This window comes from Corvus brachyrhynchos, unplaced genomic scaffold, assembly GCF_000691975.1.
Source record: "Corvus brachyrhynchos isolate BGI_N302 unplaced genomic scaffold, ASM69197v1 scaffold624, whole genome shotgun sequence".
Taxonomy (NCBI): domain Eukaryota; kingdom Metazoa; phylum Chordata; class Aves; order Passeriformes; family Corvidae; genus Corvus; species Corvus brachyrhynchos.
Genome location: NW_008237889.1, coordinates 306,785 through 327,120, shown reverse-complemented (window position 1 = coordinate 327,120; position 20,336 = coordinate 306,785). Strand labels below are relative to the sequence as shown.

Genomic DNA, 20,336 nt, shown 5'->3' with positions numbered 1-20,336 from the left:
GGGGGAGCCGGGCAGTGGTTGGGATCACTGTTTGGGATCAGCGGCTGGGATCACCGTCCGGGAGCACTGATGGGATTGCTGGCTGTCACCATCAGATGAAGCCACAAAGCAAACGTTACCCCCCGGCACTGGCAGCACCCACATCCTGCACCCACATCCTGCAGGATGCTGGAGGAGCCCACAGCCATGTCTTTATCTGGGGGTTCCCTTTTCCTGACAGTCATCCCCCTCCCAAAGCCTGGATCTGCTGGTGCAGTTTGGGGCAGGAAACGGGGACAGTGAAACCAGCAAATGAGCAAAGTGAGGGAGTTGTGATGGACACTGCTACTGCTGCCACTGGAGATGTCCCAAAGGAAGCAGCAGTGGATTGGGAATGGGAACGTGTGGGGATGCTGCAGCACCAGAGCAGCTGCTGGCAGCAGCACTGGGGATCGTACAAGTTGGTTGAGAGATTAAGGATAAGGTACAGGAAGGGACACCTGCATTATGGCACTGGAGGGAGCAGCCTGGAGCAGCAGGGCTCCAGGAGACTTTGGAAACTCTGTTCTTTGCTAAAGGGGCAAAGCAAACATTTCCAGCCTGAAACTTGGCATCGAGCTCAGGCTGGAAACCGAGCGCTTTCCTGGCAGTGGCCCCTCCCAGGATGGGCTGATGGCAATTCCCTTCCCTCAGGGCTCTCACTGGAGCTGTGCTGGGAACAGGGGGTGGCACCACGGGTCACTCACCGCTCCGTGCCTGTCCCACAGGAGGTTGGGCCCACCATGGTGGGTGACGAGCACTCGGATCCCCACCTGATGAGCATCCTGGGGGCCACGAAGAGGAGCACGCTGGGGAACAACTTGTAAGTCCTCCTCTCCTTATTTTCCCAAGAAATGCGGAACATTTTCGCTCCTGGCATTCCCCACAGCACCTTCCAGCTGTGCAGTTAATCCCAGGACTCGCACGTGTCCTGTTAATGAGGAATTGCTGCCTGATATTTCACTTGGTTCTTTATTTTCCCTTGCTCTGACCCTGTTCTAGCACCTGACTCACCTTTCCCTCTCTCACTGCCATCCCTGCCTTGCTCTGCCTGTGGCCTTTCTTGGTGGTGCCGAGCCACCCGGGATGCTCATCCACAGTTCTGTCCCATCCCATCCCATCCCATCCCATCCCATCCCACCCACAATCTGTCTGTCCTGTCCCTCCCACGCAGAGTCTGTCATCCCATCCCATCCCATCCCATCCCATCCTCCAGTGCAGCTCAAGGTTTCACCCAAGCCAGCCCTTCCCAACAGCTCCCAAATCTTTTCCATGGGCAGCTGAGCCCCAAGGTTGGAGCTGCTTCCCACTGTGTCACCCCTGACTCCAAGCCCTCCACCTGCATACTCCCAAACTGTGGATATTTGACACTTCTCCATGTCCCCCCCTCTGCCCATGCCGAGTTTGACCCCAGCCTTCGGCCAAACACTCAGAGATGTGACCAGCATCTTCCTCATGGTTTGGCCCAATTTTTTTTTTTCCTTTTCCCCCTCACTTGATATCCCACTTCTTGGTTTTCCCTGGGAAAAAAACCAATGGCAAAGCAAAACAAACCCCCAAATGCGAAAGAACCTGACAGAGAGGAGCAGCTCGATTTCCTGCTGTGTCCCATGTGCCGTGGTGTGGAGTAGGAGAAGGAGGAAAAGGAGAGGAGGAGAAGGACGAGGCATTACACAGCAGGGGCATCTCATCCCAACATTCCATCTCATTCCATGCATGGAGCTGGGAAAACCCACCTACTCAGCACCAGCCTGGCACGAACACCAGGTGCTGGATCCTCGGCTGCTGCAGCGTTAAAATCTGAGTGGGGTGGGAAATGTTAATGATGAGGAGATAAAATGTAAGTATTGAGGGCCCCCTCTCCATCCCAGCCGAATTCCTGGGGGGGTTTGCCAGGCTGATCCATCTCCGTGCTGCTATTCCCAAGCCTGTGGGTGGGCAGAGCAGCAGTGCCAGCGTCGTGCTGCCACCCGCCGCGCCGAGCCCGGAGTTACGCAACGGGACGGGAGACAGAGCGGGGAGAAACACAGCAGCTCCAGGAAAGAACTGGATCCGGAGAGATTTGGGCTAGGATCCCTGGGATTCACGTGGAAAAGGAAGGCACAGACAGATAAAAGCCCCTGTGGTGCCTGCCCCAGCAGCTGGGGGAGCCACAGTGCTGTAAGGAACAGGAGCACCACGTTCTGCTTGTTTGGGAAAAGGGATACGAGCTTCCTATGGGATCTCCCTGGTGGATTCACCACCTTTCTCCCCTCCCTGTGGCCCGGAGCGTTTTGAGCTGCTCTTGCCCCACCTGCTCCTCGGCACGGCCTGTGTCACAGCTGGGAACTCCGCTGTGTCCCCACGGCACATCCCCGCGGCCCATCCCTGCGGCACGGCACGTCCTCCCTGCGTGTGCCTGAGCAACAGGCAGTGGGCAAAGTCCCCGGCTGGAATGTGGCTGCTGGCAGCACCAAGAGCACAGCCACGTGCCAGCGGGGCAAGCCCGGCTGCCTCCTCCAGAATCCCAACCAGGGCTGGGAGCTCCAGGATCTGCACTGTGGCCAAGCAGGATTTTCCATCCCCAACTCCTTCATGAGCAGAGCCTGGCTACGGATGCTGCAAACCCCCTTCCTGTAGCACCTTGGACCCCAAAACTTTAACCATGACCTTACAGGGAGCCTGAAGGAAAAGCCTGAGCAGCACAGACCTGCTGGGAAACTGGGATGTACAGGTGAAGCACTGAAATCCCTGTAAGGAGGGAGCGCACGGATCCTGTTCCGCAGCTCTGCACAGACACGCGGCCCCTCATTAAGTGGGGAGCAGGGATGTGGTCCCTGCCCTCCGTGTTGGGGTCAGAGCCCTGGGGGCAGCCAGGTGTGGCAAGGGACAGCCAGATGTGGCAAGGGACAGCCAGATGTGGCAAGGGACAGCCAATCCCTGTCTGGGCACGTCCAGCATCCTTTGATCTTAACTGCAACCCGATGCCTTCCTTTGCATTTGGGAGCTGAGGGCTAAGACAGCTGCTAAAATTCCATGTCCCTGCTCCTCCAGGCACAGCCAAACCCATCCTCAGGGAGCTGAAGGAGAGCTGGGCATAGATCCCAAGGAGGTTGGCTGCTCCATCCCTAAAAATTGCTGTATGCCGAGGACGCTCCTGCCCCATCCCTGTGGGAGCAGCTCTGGGCTCTCTGGGTTTGGTGCACCTGGAGGCAGAGCTGGTGGGACCACAACCCAACCTGTGCCAGGGCACAAGTCCTCTCCAGTCTGGCACGACTCCTCTTTTCCCTGCTGGTGTTTACCTGGGAGAAAAGGCTTTGCAGGTATCCCAGCCCCTCCATCCTGACTGGATGCACACGGAGACGGCAGCGTATCCGATACCCACAGGGTGCAGTCTTCATTTCCCTCAACTCACAGCTGTGATAAAGCCCTGGGAACTCTTCCCTCCTGCTTTTAGCTCAGTCACTCCGTTTTTTAGGTTCCTACAAATCCCTGCCTCTGCTACTTCCTCTGAATAATGGGAATAATATTTACCAGCTCCCCCTGCGAATCTGAAGGGTATGTGGCAACCCTCCTGGAGAAAGCACAGACTTCAAAGACACTTATAATAATGCACATTATCTTTACACCACATCTATAATTACAGCCAAGTACAGTCTGTCTTGAGAAACTGGAAAATCTCTCACATCTCAGGGTTATTTTGTGCTTTAAAGCACTCCCAGCCCCAGCACGGCTCCGAAATCCAAGCAGGAGCAGCTTTGGAAAGGCTTTTGGATCCTTTTTTATCATTATTAGTAGGAAAAGCAGGAGAGGCTTTGTTCAGGTGCCCAAACAGGATCCCCAGGGATCCTGCAGCCTGTCATTATCCGCTTATCCGGCACTGCGAGTCAGCTACAGCTGAGCTGCTCTTGGCTTTGTCCCAAAAGTCAAAGGAAAGGCTGGCACATCCAGTGCCAAAGGTCCCACTGGCCAGCTCAGCTCGGCTATCCCCACCCAATTCAGCCCAGTTTGTGTCTGGTCCCCTCACTGGGGAGCAGCATCACAGCCCTCGAACTTGTGGGATCAAGGGGTAGGAATGTGGGACAGCTTCTGCTCCAAGCACAGAGCCAGCACAAACCAACTGGGAATCAGAGCTGGACAAGGATCCAGTATCAGTTCCCAGGCACTGCCAGAGCAGAGTAGCCTGGGCTCACCTCACCTGGCACCTCCATGCAGGATGGATGACTACTGGCTTTCCAAAGGTTTCCCACCTGGCTGAAAGCAGCACCTTCTTCCAATCCCCAAATTCCAACAGACTCTCAAACCCACCCAGCTCACAGACGTGCTCTGACATAGGCAGAACGCTGGGATTTCCTTCCTTAGATACACCTGAATCATTCCTCTCCTCCTCCACGAATTCCCAGGTGTGTTAAAAACGTGTTCGCCTGTGTTTACCTGTGAGCCCTCCGCCACAGTGCCAGCCCAGTTACCGAGCAGCACGTGGCTCTGGACACCGGCCCTGAGCCACATTCCCATTCAGCTTGATCCTTCCCTCCCGGACAGGATTCCCGTGGTTTGGCACCGTGGGCTGTGCCTTCCCCTGGGGTTAACCAAGGCCCTGCGTCACACTCGCCCAGCCCGTGCCAGGTGTGGCCGCTGGTCCTACAGGGGTCAGGAGCGAGGCAGGCTCACTTCCACCAGGAAATCCCCGTCTCTGTCCCCCCCAGCTCACCTTATTCCCGTCTTTCCTGGGTGCAGCTGTGAGTACTACGTGAACGACGCTCCGCGCGTGGTCCTGGACAAGCTGGAGAGCCTCGGCTACCGCGTGGTCAGCATGACCGGCGTGGGCCAGACCCTGGTCTGGTGCCTCCACAGGGAATAGCCAGGGAGAATCCGGCGTTCCACACAGATGACATCCTGCTGGAGATCGTCTTCTAGGACTGGCAGCAAATTTTTCCCCCTTATTTCCCTCCTGTCCCAGACTCCAGGCACTCGGGCAGGGGGAGGAAGGGTGTGTGGAGGCAGAGCTGGACCCAGTGGAATTTTGCCATCCCTGTCATTTCCCAAGAGCAGGGGGAGGAAGGTATGCCCAGAATCAGGCAGAGGGAACAGATGGCTCCAGCTCTGCCTTCAGCAGGATGGCAGTCTGGCAAACTCCAGCTTTTTACATTTTAATCATGTATTCAGCATGCCCTGGAGGAAGCTCAGTAAGACCTGTCTGCCTCCTCCTCAGGCTGCCCTGGAGAGCTCCGTGCCAAGCACGGACACCATCCCATCTCATCCCTGAAATCCAAGGGGGAACCACTAAACCTACCCCCAGTGCTCCGAGAATCTCTTCCCTTGGCAGCAAGGCCTGTTCCCATCTCAGCAGCACCACCAGACTTCCTGATCCAGACTGCCCTCCAAGCCTAACACGGGGTTCCCAAAGTAACACAGAAAGGTTGTGTGACTATTCCAGGCGCAGGCTCTAATCCCAACACTGCTGGAATGTCTGCAGCTGTGTATGGATCCTGCTGTGGGGGTAACACCAATAAAACATTGCTGCGCAGAGACCAGCGTCCTCCTGTGGGTTGCTTAAAGCTGTGGCCAAAGCCCTCTGGATCCAAGCTTTCAGGGACTAAAAGCTCCAAGGTTTGGTGTTCTGATGGCACCTCTCACACCCTGTCCCACAGGATGGGGCAGCTGCTCTGGGCACACACTGGCAGGGTAACACCTGCACTCTGTGAAGCTCAGGCAGCCACTCCTTCCCCAAACCTGGAAAGGGATAAGGGCTGCATTCCCTGGGAGTTTTTATTCCCACACCACCTTTAAAAAAAAGGAGGTTTATTGACTTAAATTAAGAACCAGCTCTGGGGGGACGGAGGGGTGGGGAGAATCCATACTCTCACGCTAAGTGTGGGACTTTTCCTCCTCGTCTTCCCGCTGGAGCTGCTCGATGAGCTGCTGCCTCTCAGCTGCCTGGCGCATCCTCATCATCACCAGGCTCTCGTAGTCCCGCTCGGACACCACCGACGCCTGGGAAGGAGCAGGAAACACACACAACCCGTCAGGACAGCACAGACTCCCAGACCCTCCCCAAATCCCCCTCACAACACCGGTGTTCTGGGCAGGAAGCAATTTGATCCCACAGAAATTGGGTGAGGTGAGTGAAAGCTGCCTGGCTATGGGGAATAACCAGGAATTGTTATTAAAATGATGATTAAAAATAACCAGCGGTAAATGTGGTTGGTGAGGAAAGAGGGACAGACACGGAGCCAGCATTCCATGAGGCTGGATGGGGCATTATTTGGGATGACAAGCTCACCCTGCACCTACAACGCTGGTGCTCGAAGTCCAGCATACACTTCACCTGTTATAAAGGCTAATGCCATAAAAAATCAAACCTTCGTGGATTAGTCATGGAAGTGACTAAGTCTGATGGTGCTGAGGCCCTGGCACAGGGTGCCCACAGAAGCTGTGGCTGCCCCTGGATCCCTGGAAGTGTTCCAGGCCAGGCTGGATGGGGCTTGGAGGGATAGTGGCAGGGTGCGGGACTGGATGGGCTTTAAGGTCCCTTCCCACCCAAACCATTCCATGATTCCAACAGCTGCTATCAATGACCTTGGAGGTCTTTTCCAACAGGAACAATTCCGTGATTCTAAGCGGCTGCAGAAAGAAAACCACCAGGGATGTTCCCAAACCTGACACAGGAATGGAACAGTTTTCCAAAGCTCCTGGAGCCTTGCTGCTGTGTGTGGCAGCAACTGTCACGTCAAGGCAGTCGATTGCAGACTCTGCCTAATGAACGTGGGCAGCAGATGACAGCTGCTCTGGTGCTTTGGAACTGCTTCCAAAGCCATTCCACACTGGTAGGTGGCCGCGCTATTTTGGATGTATGAAAGCACTGCAAGGCTTGGAAACATCCAGCTCGTTCCTTGACAGTTCAGGTGGAAATAAAAACGTCTTGAGAGAAGGTGAATGGAAAAAACCCCTTCATGTTCATTTTTCTAGGAAGCGGGTTAAGTGGTGATCGCGGAGAATCACGGAATCCCACACCCACAATGGTTTGGGTGGGAAGGGACCTTAAACATCATCTGGTTCCAACCTCGTGCCCAGGCTGCTCCCACCTGGCTTTGAACACTTCCAGGGATTGGGCAGCCACAGCTTCTCCAGGTATTTAAGGATTTCTTAGGAAGCAGAAGGGACACGAAGGCAATAGCACAGCTACTAAGTCTCCACATGGAAACATGGGTGAGTGCAATTCCTTATCCCATGCCAGCAAAGTGGCTCCTCCGGCTGCGAGGACACAATGAAAGCCCACAACAGATAACAGAACATCAAGTGGGAAATTAAGAGTCTAATTGGTGTCTTAGGAGCCACCTGAGCGAAATGACCTTTGGGTACTGGCAGCAGCAGTCTCTGAGAAAGCACCGATGGCATCAGCCCTCAGCCGGGATCTTTCCAAGTCCCATCCACCAGCCTCAGGAATTTGCTGGGCTGGATGGAAGAGGCTGCGTGAGACTCATGCAGATGAATCACCCACACAAACCTGAAGCCCCACCTCACACTGGGATTGAAATTTAAAACAGACAGGAGATTATTTGCAGCCTGGTTTGGGAGCTCTGCTGACATGAGGAGCCCTCGGAGCGGCAGGAGGGAGAGCAGCCTGATCCAGGTGGGCTCCCAGCACGTGCTCCCGGGTGCGTGAGCGTGGGCTGAGGCTTCGCCACTCCACACACCTACTTCCTGCAATCCTGGCAATTACCAATCGAGTGAAACCCAGTTTCTGACGTGGCTGACTCAGCAAGGGCTTGGCTCAAAACAAACACATCCACGCAGGGAGCTGCAGCCCAGGAAGCAGCTACGGGTGGCACATGAAGGGACGGCGGCGGCTGCGCTGGGGAGCTTTGGCATCCTGGGTCCAACCTGGCTGAATTCCTGGACTCCTGGCTGAGTTCTCCCTGGACTTGCTGCTTCATCCTGGTGAGCGTGGCCAGCCCAGTTCTGCGAGTGCTCCGGCAGCTTCACCTCTCCGCTCCTGGACTCTGGGCTGCTCCAACAGGGCGTAAGTCTCCTTGGCACTCCATTCTCCCAACGCTGCCTCCCGCGTTGTGGCTTTTTACATCCCCCTTCGCCCGTATTCCCTGGGTTCCTTCGGTGGCACTGAGTCACCGTCTCGTTCCCAGCCACCCACGGCGCTTTTCCGGCGGTGCCCCTCCACAGAAGGTGCCCGGTTACCATGGCACCCGAGTGCCCTTCTGTTCTAGATGCCAGATTAGATCTGTTCTCATGGTGACTGTGCCTCTGCTGTTCCCCACCAGCCCGGAGCCGCAGCACGCGTTTAACGAGCTCGCTCGCACGCCGCCGCTCCTCTCCGCTCCAGGAGGAGACTCCCTGAGATCCAAGCTGAGCCAAGTGCTCCTTGCCACGGCGTGGAGTTTGCATTTCCTGCACTACCAGCCTCCCCGTGTTCCTCGCAGCTCCGGGAACGGGGCAGGAAGAAGTTGCTCCCGTTGCGTGGCTCGCCGCTGATCCCTCGGCTCCCGCCTGTGAGGAGTCAGCACTGCTGCTCCTCGCTGCCTTCCCTCGGCATGGATACTTGGCGCAGAGGGTCCATCAAGTCCACCACCTTCTTCCGGCGCTTCTCCCTCAGGAGGCACAAAAAGCTGGGCAACCAAGTCATCATCCTGAACCAGAACAGCCACACGCTGGACACGGACGGCCAGAAGAGGGAATGCTTGAGGGATCTGAAGGACAAGTCTGAGTACCTGTCCTGTCAGAGCGAGCAGAACCTGGCCAAGGCACAAGCCCCTCCCAAGCCTCCCCGGCTGTACCTGGACAGTTCCAGCTGCCCCAACATCATCGATCACACAGATTCCCACTCCAACCTCTCCTTTTCCGATGCTGCTCCGTACCACAAAGCCTCTCCAACGCACAAGGACCAGGCTACAGACCACGGCCCCTCAGAGGCAGGTCTCCCGAACAGCACCACTCTTCCCGACCTGGCTGACCCCTTCCTGTCCTTCAAAGTGGATTTGGGGCTATCGCTGCTCGAGGATGTGCTGCAGACCCTCAGGAAACAGAACCCGAGGGATTACGCCATTTGAAGGTACTCCTTGTCCATCACATCCCAGTTACTCACTGCTGCTGCCGCTTCCTCCGACCCCGGCGGGAGGAAGGATGCTGGAGCGTGCCTGTTGTGTGTGGCCTGTTTTGTTGTCCTCGCCTCACCCACCAGAGACCATCCCTGTCCTGGCCAAGGAATCCTCTGGAGCAGAGCTCATGGGCTACGTGCTCAGGTGAGAGCACTGTCTGCTGTCTCCTGGGCAACTTTCCACTCTCCACCCCAGGAATTTCCCACACTGAACTGCACGTCCCCTCCTCGGGGAAGACTGGCATTTTTTGGGAAAGACTTACTTTGGGGATGTAACACTGGGGGGCAGGGACACACAGGGATTTGGCACGGATCACTTGTGGAGCAGCAGGCAGCCTGCAAGGAGGCAGCAGCACTGCACCCCAAAGGCAAAGCTTTGAGGGCTGAGGGACGGGAACTGGGGCTTCTCCTCCCACCGTGTTTGGATGTGAAAGCTCAAAGCTGCTCCTCCGTTTTTTCTCTGCCTCCTTGTGGGTTTCTTCTCCCCTAACTCCAGTGCAGGTGGCACTCCCAGCCTGGAAACAGGTAAGCATCCATGTAGGCTCCTGATACAGCACCAGCAGTGGATTTACCCTCCTGGCAGGAGAAGAGATGTCTCTGACACTGCTGCCTCACGCATGCACTGAGCTCCCAGCTGTACAGACATGGAAGAATAAATGTATCTGTGACTGGAAGTGTCTGGTTGCCTCATTTCTTTGGGAGAAAGGCACAGAAACCCCAGGCACCAGGAGCACAGGGTATCTGGAGCAGCCCAGACCCATCCTCCCTGGCACTGCAGGGTTTTATGAGGGGAGGGGAACCAGTATGGCTCTGCTTCTCTGGGCTGGGGGAAGGACAGAGCTGCTGGGACCTGAGGAGAGCTCACACAGCTCGGGACAAGACAGGAACAGTGCCCCACCCTGAGCTGGGCAGTGGGAAGGGCTTTGCCAGGCTGAGAACATTCTGGGCAGCATCAGGACAAACTGCTGAAAGAAACTACCAGTTCTTACCTTTTTGACTATTATGGCTCTTTTAAAAAATAACAATAATAAAACCTCCACGCCCCCAGATAACCAGGAGCTTTGGAAGCGGCCAAAGCAACCTGCAGGGATATTCCAGGGAAAGCACAGCTGCCTCTTACCCTGCAAGATTCACCTCCCAAAATCAGATAACAGGAAATAAACCCTCTGAAACCTCAAAGGAGCTTAGAAAAGGTGCAAGAGTGCCAGGCAGGAGGCTCTTCTCAGGACTGAATGGCTGAGGAGCACTGGCAGGGAAATGCCACTGCAGGAGCAGGGAAAACATTCCCAAAATCCAGTGTTCCACGCTGCTGGAGTGGCAAAACAAGCTCTCCACAGCCGCTGTGTGTGCTTTGAACCATCACACAGCCACTGCTCTCAATAGCCTGGAGTAACACTGGCCAAGCCACAGCTCTTGAATTCCAAGGGCAACTGGAGCCTGCTTGGCTCCAGCAGCTCTCCAGGAACTGCTGGACAACGTGCACCTGTTGCTGCAGGAGACAACAAGGCTGTGGAAGCAGAGCAGCCTCCTCACAGCACAGCTTCCACCTGGGAGCTGCTTCCAAACCCCTCTGGCTGGGGTCTGGCTGTCCTTCACCGGCAGATTTTTGGGCTGCCTGTCCCAGACAAGGAGCAGAGGATGAGTAGGGAGCATGTTGCCATGAGAACACTGCAGGTTTGGGCTGTTTCCTGGAGCAGAGCAGGGAAGGAGCTGCTTTTGCACAGAGTGGGAAGAGAACGGGGGTGGATTCAGACAAAAACAGAGGGGGGAAGCAAATAGGAAGCAAGAGCAGCTTAAATCAGAATGAGGTAAGTGCAGCCTGGAAGCAGGAACGTGGAGCCTGGTGGCTGGGAAGCCAGGCTGGGTGTGAAAGGAAGAGGCAGGGGGAAAAGGGATCTGGGAGCTCACTCTGCACAGTCTTCAACTGGAGAGCACAAGTTAAGTCAGCTGGAAGCAGATTGGCCAAGGGGAGCTGTTAACACATTACAGGTTTTAGAAGCATCCTACTGGATGCAGCAGGAGGATTTGGAGAGGGTCTGGAGTAGGAACAAGGACAAACAGGAAGGAGAGCAGCTTGGAGATCCAAGGCTGCAGTGCAATCACAGCTTCTCACAGGTAAGAGCAGCAGAAAGGACAGCCAAGCACCAGCAGTGCGACTCCTGGGAAGGATGCAGGTCCCTGGCAGCAGCTCCTCGCCATGCCCAGAGCCAGGTGGGATTGAGGAGGCTGTGCAGGGCAGAGCTGAGTCACCAGCACCCTGTGCTGCTTTCCTGCTCTCCCTGCTGCCCCACCACACTAATCCTGCACTGCAGGCAGACGCTGCACTTCCACACCAACAAGCTTTGGGCATGGGAACAGGCCAGGACACACTCGGGGATCTGAACCCACGCAGGCTGGAATCCACTACCGAGCTCCGACCACACCAGCAGCCCCCTTCGGCAGGAACGGGCCAGCTCTCACTCTCTGCTAGTGAGAAATTCACTAATAACCTGGTTTGGAGTCTGCTTTTTGCCTCAGTTTCCCTCCTAACCCTCTGGTGAATCTCCTGTGGCTGCAGGACTCTCCCTGGTCCTGCATGGACAGGATAACAACCACGCATTCTGATGTACAATTACAAATAATATAAATAAAGTGCTTAATAAAACATCAAGAGAGTGAATGCACTGAACAATCTCAGAAGCTTGAAATATTTAGGGAGTGAACACACAAAAGGGCACTCAGTTTCATATTGCTTTCTCCTCCCTCCTGCAGACCCTAAGAACAGAGGTTTGCTTCCAGCACTGAAATTTCCTCCTCCTGTGAATGCAGTGAGTAACCAAGGCTCCCTAAAAGAACTTCTCAGCAGCTCTCACCCAGAGGATTCCAACAGTCAACACATTTTAAAAAATCCCATCAGAGTGGCACTGGAGGCTTTGGGCTGAGCAAGGAACACCCTTGCTCTTCACTTGGGACAAAGGGAATGTGTGAAGATCCAGTCATCCAAATAGCTCCAGCTCCCAGTGTGCTGCTGCCCAGGCAAGAGGTCCTTTAGAAAGCCACTGATCCAGCACAGAAAGGCTGCTGGGAAAGCCAGGCCTGGCACCAAGAGCTTCTATGTGACCACAGCTACAGAGCACACTGAGATTTGGGTTGTTACAGCACCAGATTTGCATCCCACAGCCCACTGTCCTTACCTGGGAGGTCCTGGGCTGGCTGGTGCTGTCAGGGAGGACGGTGCTGGGGTGGCTCCGGGGCTGGCCTTCCAGCCAGGAAATCTTCAGGGGGTTATTTAGCAGGCCAACCTCATTCTTCACAGCCATCTCCTGGCAGGGAAAACATCCTTCCATCACCACCCGAATTCCAGACCCTGCTCCCTCACAGGTCACTAAGAACTGTGCTCCCATCTCAGGCTGGCCTCAAGGCCAAGTAGGGAACAAACAAGACCAATCTCTGGAATTGCTCCAGGCCAGGTTGGACGGGGCTTGGAGCAACCTGGGATAGTGGGAGGTGTCCCTGCCCGTGGCAGGGGGCTTGAATTGGACGATCTTTCAAGGGCCCTTCAAACCCAAACCATCCTCTGATTCCATTCCATAAGAATTTAAGGATCCTTCCAACCCAAAGCATTCCGTGACTCTCAGATTTCACTACATGGGAAGCACCTTTACAGTCCACACCCCTGCCAATAGTTTTGATAAACAGGTCACACACAGTTCTGGGGGGTTTTATTACTTGGATGTGAGTGAAAGAACAGCAAACAAGGAATAGAGAGACTCTTGTACAGCCCAAGCTGATGGAACCACTAAAATTTAAGGTAACTGATGATTTCTGCTCCCACGGCCACATGAATTATTCTCACAGTGAGCCAAGACATTTTGGGTTGTTTTTCACTGCAAATGCCTGGTATCACCTCCAAAACACAAAAGCCCAACTCCAAGGTATTTCACCTTCAGAGAGAGCTGAGTAAGTGCTCGGTGCCTGATCTTTAAGGCAGCGCCTCTTCCCTCAGCCTGTTCCATGCACAACCTGTTTATGCGCCTGATCTCTGGGTCTGTGCCTCCAGCTGCGCCACTCCCTTCGTGCCTCTGTGCCTTCAGACTCTCATTACCCTTCTCCACTGCCTTAATGACAGGGCAGTGTCCTGGCTGTCACCCCGTGCTGTGCCACCCCCAGCACACCCAGCAGGGGCTCTGCACACTCACAGCTGCCTTCACCGTGGCAAATTCCACCACTGCGCTCCCAGTCTTCCTGCTGGAGATCAACAAATTGAGCACATCTCCATACTGTGGAAAGAAGGAAAGGAAGAAAGGGAAGTTAATAACAGAGCCAGGAGAGACGTCAAGTTCATTTATCATATGAACACAAGAGAAAACATGTGTTTTCACAGACATGAGGCTTGAGCTGGCACCATTTCTGTCCTGCTTCCACTGATCCCACCATTTCTGTCCCTCCAGGAAATAATCTGGGAAGGCATGGAGCTCCACACTTGGCTCCCAGCAAGCCCCGGTGCAAGAGGGCTGCTGAGCTCAGAGCCAGAGTTTAGAGGGAAAATAAAGATGCCAGGCTGGGATTGATCAGATCACAGGCTTGTCTGTGCCTGTCTCTGCACTTCCCACAGCAGGGATGTGGAGTGCTTGAAGAGAAGGAAAGACCACAGCCACGGAGCCAGACTAAGTGGGCAGGGAGCATCCAGGGGGAAGAGCCTGCTGCTGCTCTGCTTCAGCCGGAGTCCCTGCTGGGAGCCAGGCAGAGCTGTAAGCTGGGAAACAGCTCCCAGCTCACGGATCAAAGGATCCAACTTGGTTCAAAGGTTGGATTTGATGCTTTAAGAGATCTTTTCCAACCTTAACTGACTCCACGATCATGCTGATGAGCTCTGAAAACTGCATGAGAAAGATGAAAAAAAAAGTGAGCCACTCCAGCTTATAGCTTACAAGGGAGTGGAGTTACAGGACACAGGGAATGGCTTCAAACTGGATATTTAGATCAGATTATCTGTTCAGATGAGATTGTTAAGATAAAATCCTTCCCTGTGCAGGTGCTGAGACCCCAGCACAGGGTGCCCAGAGAAGATGGGGCTGCCCCATCCCTGGCAGTGTCCAAGGCCAGGCTGGATGGGGCTTGGAGCAACCTGGGATAGTGGATGGGGTCCCTTCCCATGGCAAAGGGTGGAGCTGAATCATTTTTAAGGTCACTTGCAACCCAAACCATTCCATGATTCTGTGATATGCAGCTTCCCAGAATTCACTCTCCTTACAGCACTGAGAGCAGGGGAAGACCCAGTGATAAACAGGGAAGAGCGCCAGACAGGACCTTCTGCAGGATCTGCAACAGCACATCTTTGGAGTATCCTCCTCCCGTCTCATCTTCCTTCCTGCATTTCCACCTGAGCTGGGAAACAAAGGGCAGGAATTCATCTTTCCCGTTCGGATGCGCTGCCTGCTCAAGCAGCTGCCACCCCCCTGCACATTCCCCACGTCTGCTATTTACAGCCACACTCCCGGGCCTGCCAAGACAGTGATCTCAGCTTGGGAGTGAGCACAGGGAACAAACTGTTTGGGGAACAGGGAGAAACGCTGCTGCTCGCTGGGATAAAAAAAGATCGCACTTGAAAGGATGCTAATGGCTCTGCCAGGGTAATTAGCAGATGTTTCCCCTGTGCTTGAAGCACAGACAACTCAATCCTAGGCTCAGAAATCTGGAGCAGACAAAGAAAAGGTGAGGGAGGGAGGAATTCTAACAGCAAGGACAGGAGCTGTTCACCTGATGATGCACATTCCATGGGGGAATTTGACCTCCAGTGTTAAGAAGGAAGTGCCAGCTCAGCAGGGTTGAAGTGTTCCTGCTGTTATCCACCACATTCTACCAGTTTTCACCAAAACCGAGCTTTCTGAGGATGTCTTACCTTGAGCTTAGGAGTTACTTTGCTTTCTGCTGCATTTCTTTCCTGCTTGCCTAAAGAGAGAGAAAGCCAACAAAAAAAAAGATGGAGAGGACATGGGTGAAAATCTCTCAGCATTTAGCACAACATTTTCTCTGAGAACATACATCTGATGTCAGGAAACACTTTGGGATTTCTACTGGACCATTCCAGCCCCAAAAACCTTGTGCAACAGGAACTGCAGCACAAACTGAATATTCCATGGCAGCACTTTTCCCCTCTAGAAAGCCCAGACTTGCTGCTAGGAACGGGTCAGCAAAAATACAAGTAGGAGACCTGTTCTGAGGCATTTTTCCCTGCAAGAGGGTTGTGCTGGGATAACTGGAAAAGCAGAGTGTAGACGGCTGCCAGAGAGCCCAGTGCCCCCTGCAGGTGAGGGCTCCGGGCTCCCCCGTGCTCACCCCGGCTGCGCTGCTCCCTTTCCAGGCGGATCTGCTCCCTGACGAGCCTCTGCTGCTCCTCCAGCTGCCGGGAGCCCTCCTCACGCAGGCGGATTATCTGCGGCACAGGGAACATGGCACGGACACCTGAGGCACAGACCCAGGGCTGGAACGCCAGCTGGACACTTCCAAGGACAGCTTGGGCCTCACTCCCATCTCCTGGGACACCCCTCCAGCCAGCTCCGCTGGGACAGCTCCAAAAGGAGCAGCCTGCTCTGGGGAAGGTGGCCCTGAGCATGGCAGGGAGTGGAACCGGATGGGCTTTAAGGTCCCTTCCAACTCAAACCGTTCCAGGATTCTCTGATTCACAGAGCCTTTTAATCCCAAAGGTTGAAGGACTGCTATCCAGAGATTCGCTGCACCTCATCTCATGGATTTCATCCTGAATGGAAATACTTCCAGCAATTCTTCTCAAAAATAGCAGAGAGAACTAAGAATTTATCCTTACCTCTTCTTCTAATGATCTCGTTATCCTGACCTCCTCCTCTTCGTTCTCCTGGCACTGGGCTTCCCGTTCTCTGGCTTCAAGATCTGCAGAGAAAGAAACAGAATTAAAACAATCCCAAGAGAATCTGAATTTCCCCTGCAGACCAGAGGGAGATGGAAAGATCACAAACTTGGCTACAGCTACACCAATATCCTGCTAGCTCTGCTGCCTCTCCTCTGCCCCCACACAGCAAAGGAGTCTTAGCAGTCCTCAAAGCCCCTAATTCCCAGAGCAGGACCTAATTCCCTCCTTCCCAGAGCAGGACCACCCCAGCTATGGCTGTGGGAGGAGATTCCAGGTGGCTCCTGCACTGCACTGGGCACGAAGAAACCAGGGTCATCCCACATGGATGGACCGATCCCTGGGGAATTCCTGTCACAGAGAAATGCAAACACCCAGCTAAGGGAGACTTCAGGAGAATGTGAGGGTTTGATTTTCTTACCAAGCTTTACTTTCTTCCTCTTCTCATCGAGCTTCTGTGTCCTTGCTGCAGCCTCCTTCTTCGCCCTCCTCACCCTGTCATAGGCTGCCTGCCAAGGAACCAGCACAACAGTGGGGAACTACGGAAACCGGGAGAGAAACTGGAAAGCAGGGAATACAACGACATCAGGGATTGAAACCCTGCCAGCAGGGGTGAAGCATCTGCTGCTTCTTGGGCTACGAGCTCTGCCAGCACTTGAAAAGAGGAGCCAGTTGATGTTTTTAGCTCTCACCACCCGGAATCAGCACTTTGTTCCCTCCTGAGCTTATCTGGAGAGAGTTCCTTGCTCATTTCTGGTTTGTTTTTATTCTTCCCAGGGACATTTCCAGGTTCTTTCAGGCCTTGGGCAGTGGGTTCTCAGCCACTTCCTCACAGCTCCAGAAGGATCCAAGCTCTCCTGTGTCCCAGCTTGGAGCCTCAGGAATTGCATCCAGGTATTACTCATGTGCCAGCCCCTGACTCGAGGGGAATGGCAGACACACCGTTGCCATGGGAACTGGGGGTCCCTGAGTCAGGGATGGCTATCACTGGTGTTATCAAACGGGATATGCCCCAGTCCAGCACATTATTAAAGGCACAAGCTCAGGGCAGAGCAGCAAATCACAAGCACCACATTTCTCCAAGCTGTTACCTGGCACCTGAGATTTGATCTCACAGAGAGAGAATTACTGGGAACAACAGCTGGGATTTGTATTCATGGAGTCTCTGTCGGAGCAGAGAGCAGGACAGGCAGGAATACAGTTCCCAGCAACAGCCCAAAGTCCCACCCTTCCCAAGGGAGCATCCTTACCCTGGCTGCTGCATCTGTGAGCACGGCCAAGGCCTGGGAGAGCTGGTGGAAGATTTCCGCTGGGAAGGAGAAGAAATAAGGGCAAGATGAGGGAAAGCAGGTGAGGGACCTGGGGAAGAACCAGGAAAGACAGTTCCTGTGGGAATGTCTCTCCAAGGAAGAAAAATCACCTTTCCAAAGTGTTTGTAAGCCAACCTCTACCAGGGCCACCTCGACTCAAAGGTGTTACACAAACTTGAGAGCAAATAAAGAAACAAAACTTGGGATTGTTTCATTTTAAGAGAAATCTTGGAACACATAAACTTATTTTTTCTTATTTTGGGTTGCAATATCTCCTTCATGCCACATTTGGCTGGAGCTCACAATTTCCTTCTCCCTCTCAGTCCTTTTCCTTCAACTTCCTCTTGTTTGTGTACAAACACACCATCAGGAAGTCCCACTTATGTTGGACTGGAAGTTGTTGCATTACAGCCATCTATCCTTTAGAAGTCTTTCCTCTTGTCCTGTTATAAGCATTGGCAGATTATGCTTATTTTCATGAAGGTGAATTATCAGTACTGACACACAAGAAAGAAACTAATTGCTAACTCCACAAGCTCCATCCACAGCAAGCACGTGCTGCAGGCAGCTGGAATTCCCCCTTCCATGCCTCCCGCTTTTCAGCCCGACACCCAAACCTGGCATTTTTCCTCAAGATTGCTGCCCCTCCTCCTGGAAGGGGATGGGGACGAGCTGGAGGCTTCCCCACATCCTTCCCCTCACTCCTCAGCCTCCTGCAGGTACAACCCCCCAGATCTTCCCTCGTGGCTGTTACTTTTTACCAGTGCTGCTCTCCAAAGCAGGGCAGCCTGCCAGGAAGCCAGGCCTTGCTCCCAGTTTGGGTGAGCTCAGCCAACACTCAGGGCTTTTCCCCTACCAGAAACGGGCCCTGCCCACAGATAATAGGATTTATGGGGTGCTGGTGAAGTTTGGATTGTGAGAGACAGGGATTAAAGCAGCGTCCAAGCAGCCAAAGGTTGGGAAGATCTGGAGAGGTGCAACTGTAATTCCAGCACTGCCCCAACGCTGGTGTTTCTAAACCCAGCAGGGACTGTTCAGCCTGAAAAAGCAGAGTTAACACCAACGGGAGCAACTCCCAGCCCTGTGTGTATTCCCAGGGACACCCAGGCACTCCCTCAGCACCCAGGGAAGCAGAGCCACTTCCAGGGGCCTGCAGAAGTGAAAACTGCCAGGAAGAGCTGCTCCATCTCACCCGCCCGAGGGTTGTCCGGGTTCTTGTCCGGGTGGCAGGTCAGGGCCTTCTGCCGGAACGCTGTCTTCACCTGCGGGGCCACACTGGGAGTTACTGGGGGGAACTGGTTTGTCTCTGCCCAAAAAGGCAACTTGGAAAACCAAGTTCAAGGGTAACCCGCCAGGCCCCGTGTCTGGAGGGAGTTGGAGCTATTAAAAGCTGTTTTTAGTTCCAGGTGTTTTGTGTTGGAGCAGGGAAACCTCAGGTAAAAAAATGGGAGAGGGAAAAAAAGGGGAGAGGGGAAAGAAAAAGGGAGAGAAGGGAAAAAAGGGGAGATGATAAAAAAAGGGAAGAGGAAAAAAAATAAGGGCAAAGGAAACCAAAGAGGGGGAAGGAAAGGAAAAAGAATAAGAGAGGGGGGAAAAAAAAAAAGGGGGAGAGGATAAAAAAATGGGGAAGGGAAAAAAACCAGAGAGAGAGCCAAAAAGAGGGAAAGGGAAGCAAAAATGGGAAAGGAAAAAAGGGGGGGAGGAAAAAAAGGGGGAAGGGGAACAAAAAGGGGGAAAGAATTAAAAAAAAAAAAGAGGGAAGGGAAACAAAAAAATGGGGAAACGGAAAAAGAAGTGGAAAGGAAAGAAAAAGGGGGAAAGGAAAAAAGGAAGCCGCTCTGTCCCACTCCCAACCAATTCCCTGCTAAAACAAGTGGAAAAAGTTGTGTCCCGGCCCCACCTGGTGGACAAAGCTGCCGGGAGTGGGAATGTGCAGGAAAAGCCCTGCAGATGATCCCACCTCCTGCGTTAGAGTCCAGCTGAGGGACAGTCGTATCCTCCCCGGGCTCCATCCTCCAACATCCCCTCTCAGCAAAGAATTCCTTCCCAATGTCCCACCTAACCCTGCTCTCTGGCAGTGGGAAGCCGTTCCCCCTTGTCCTGTTTTTCCAAGCCCTTGTCCAAAGCCCCTCTGCAGCTCTCTCCGAGCTTCCTTCTTATGTTTAGCACCGACTACCCAAAAAAATTCAATTGAAAACCGGGAACGCGTAATTCCAACCCTACAAAATGAACCACGTGGCTTTTGGGCACTCGGACAAACTTCTTAACAACCGGATGTTTTGATAAAGGCGGAAATTTTCCTTCTGGAAGCACACAAAGGAACGAGAGGAACAGTGTCCCAGCTCAACCCTGCAGTTCTCTCCAAGCCATCTCCTCCTCCAAAGGCGGGTCTTGCCCCGAAGGATTGAGAAGGGACAGGGGTGAATTGAGGGAACGACGCCAATCCCAGTAAAACCGGGACGGGACAACGCCAAAATCAGTAAAACCGGGCTTTGTCCGAGGTTTGACAGCTCCGGTCCCTCAGCAGCGCTGGGAGCAGCCCCTCAGCTCAGCACTGGGGAGCAGCACGCGCCGCGCCGGGAACACGCCGCTCCCGAGGACACCGGGACAGGGAGGGAGGGAGGGGACAATAGGAGCCCGTCCCGAGCCGCCCGCGCCCCTCACCTCCTTCTCGGACGCCTTCTCCCCTATCCCCAGCAGCCCGTAGAGGTCCCGCTCCAACAGCTCCTTATCCACCGCCATCTTCGCGCTTCCCGGTTCCGCTCCCGGCGCCGCGGTCGCTGGGAAGTGTAGTCCCCACAGGCCGCCGCGCCACGCACCGCGCGGGAAGGTTGGACTACAAGCACCGCGATGCACCGCGCGGCCCCAGTGGAAGGGCACGACCAGGGTGCGCAGCGCGATGCTGGGCATGCCGGGTGGTGTAGTTCTTTAGCGGCGGCTGCGAGCGGGGAGAAACTGGAGGAAAACTACAAGTCCCGTGGGGCCGTGCGCGGGCACCGAGCCCTTAGGGAAAAGTGCACGGGCGTCCTGCTGTCCGGCAAGGTCACCACTG

At 54.3% G+C, this 20,336-nt stretch overlaps 3 protein-coding genes across 4 annotated transcripts; 2 read left to right on the top strand and 1 right to left on the bottom strand.

The window, feature by feature from the left end:
* The first annotated feature begins 14 nt into the window (after positions 1 to 14).
* Positions 15 to 5,528, top strand: GCHFR (GTP cyclohydrolase I feedback regulator). The gene is made up of 2 exons (XM_017732780.1): positions 15 to 841; positions 4,735 to 5,528. Exons 1-2 carry the CDS (start codon positions 96 to 98, stop codon positions 4,856 to 4,858), a joined length of 870 nt encoding a protein of 289 aa, XP_017588269.1. The 5' UTR covers positions 15 to 95; the 3' UTR covers positions 4,859 to 5,528.
* A 254-nt stretch (positions 5,529 to 5,782) lies between these two features.
* DNAJC17 (DnaJ heat shock protein family (Hsp40) member C17) lies at positions 5,783 to 20,065 on the bottom strand. 2 transcript variants are annotated; one of them, XM_008632512.2, is made up of 11 exons: positions 19,949 to 20,063; positions 18,477 to 18,546; positions 17,225 to 17,283; positions 16,396 to 16,483; positions 15,915 to 15,997; positions 15,428 to 15,524; positions 14,991 to 15,040; positions 14,399 to 14,476; positions 13,288 to 13,368; positions 12,283 to 12,411; positions 5,783 to 5,991 (listed from the first exon to the last, which is right to left on the bottom strand). In XM_008632512.2, the coding sequence occupies exons 1-11, from the start codon at positions 20,024 to 20,026 to the stop codon at positions 5,866 to 5,868; spliced, it is 939 nt and encodes a 312-aa protein (XP_008630734.1). In that variant the 5' UTR covers positions 20,027 to 20,063; the 3' UTR covers positions 5,783 to 5,865. The 2 variants fall into 2 exon arrangements, with proteins under 2 accessions (XP_008630734.1, XP_017588265.1); XM_017732776.1 differs by lacking the exon at positions 5,783 to 5,991 and adding an exon at positions 9,678 to 9,743 and having other exon boundaries at positions 19,949 to 20,065.
* CUNH15orf62 (chromosome unknown C15orf62 homolog) lies at positions 7,489 to 9,783 on the top strand. The gene is made up of 2 exons (XM_008632510.2): positions 7,489 to 8,020; positions 8,277 to 9,783. Exon 2 carries the CDS (start codon positions 8,547 to 8,549, stop codon positions 9,060 to 9,062), a length of 516 nt encoding a protein of 171 aa, XP_008630732.1. The 5' UTR covers positions 7,489 to 8,020; positions 8,277 to 8,546; the 3' UTR covers positions 9,063 to 9,783.
* Positions 20,066 to 20,336: the final 271 nt, after the last annotated feature.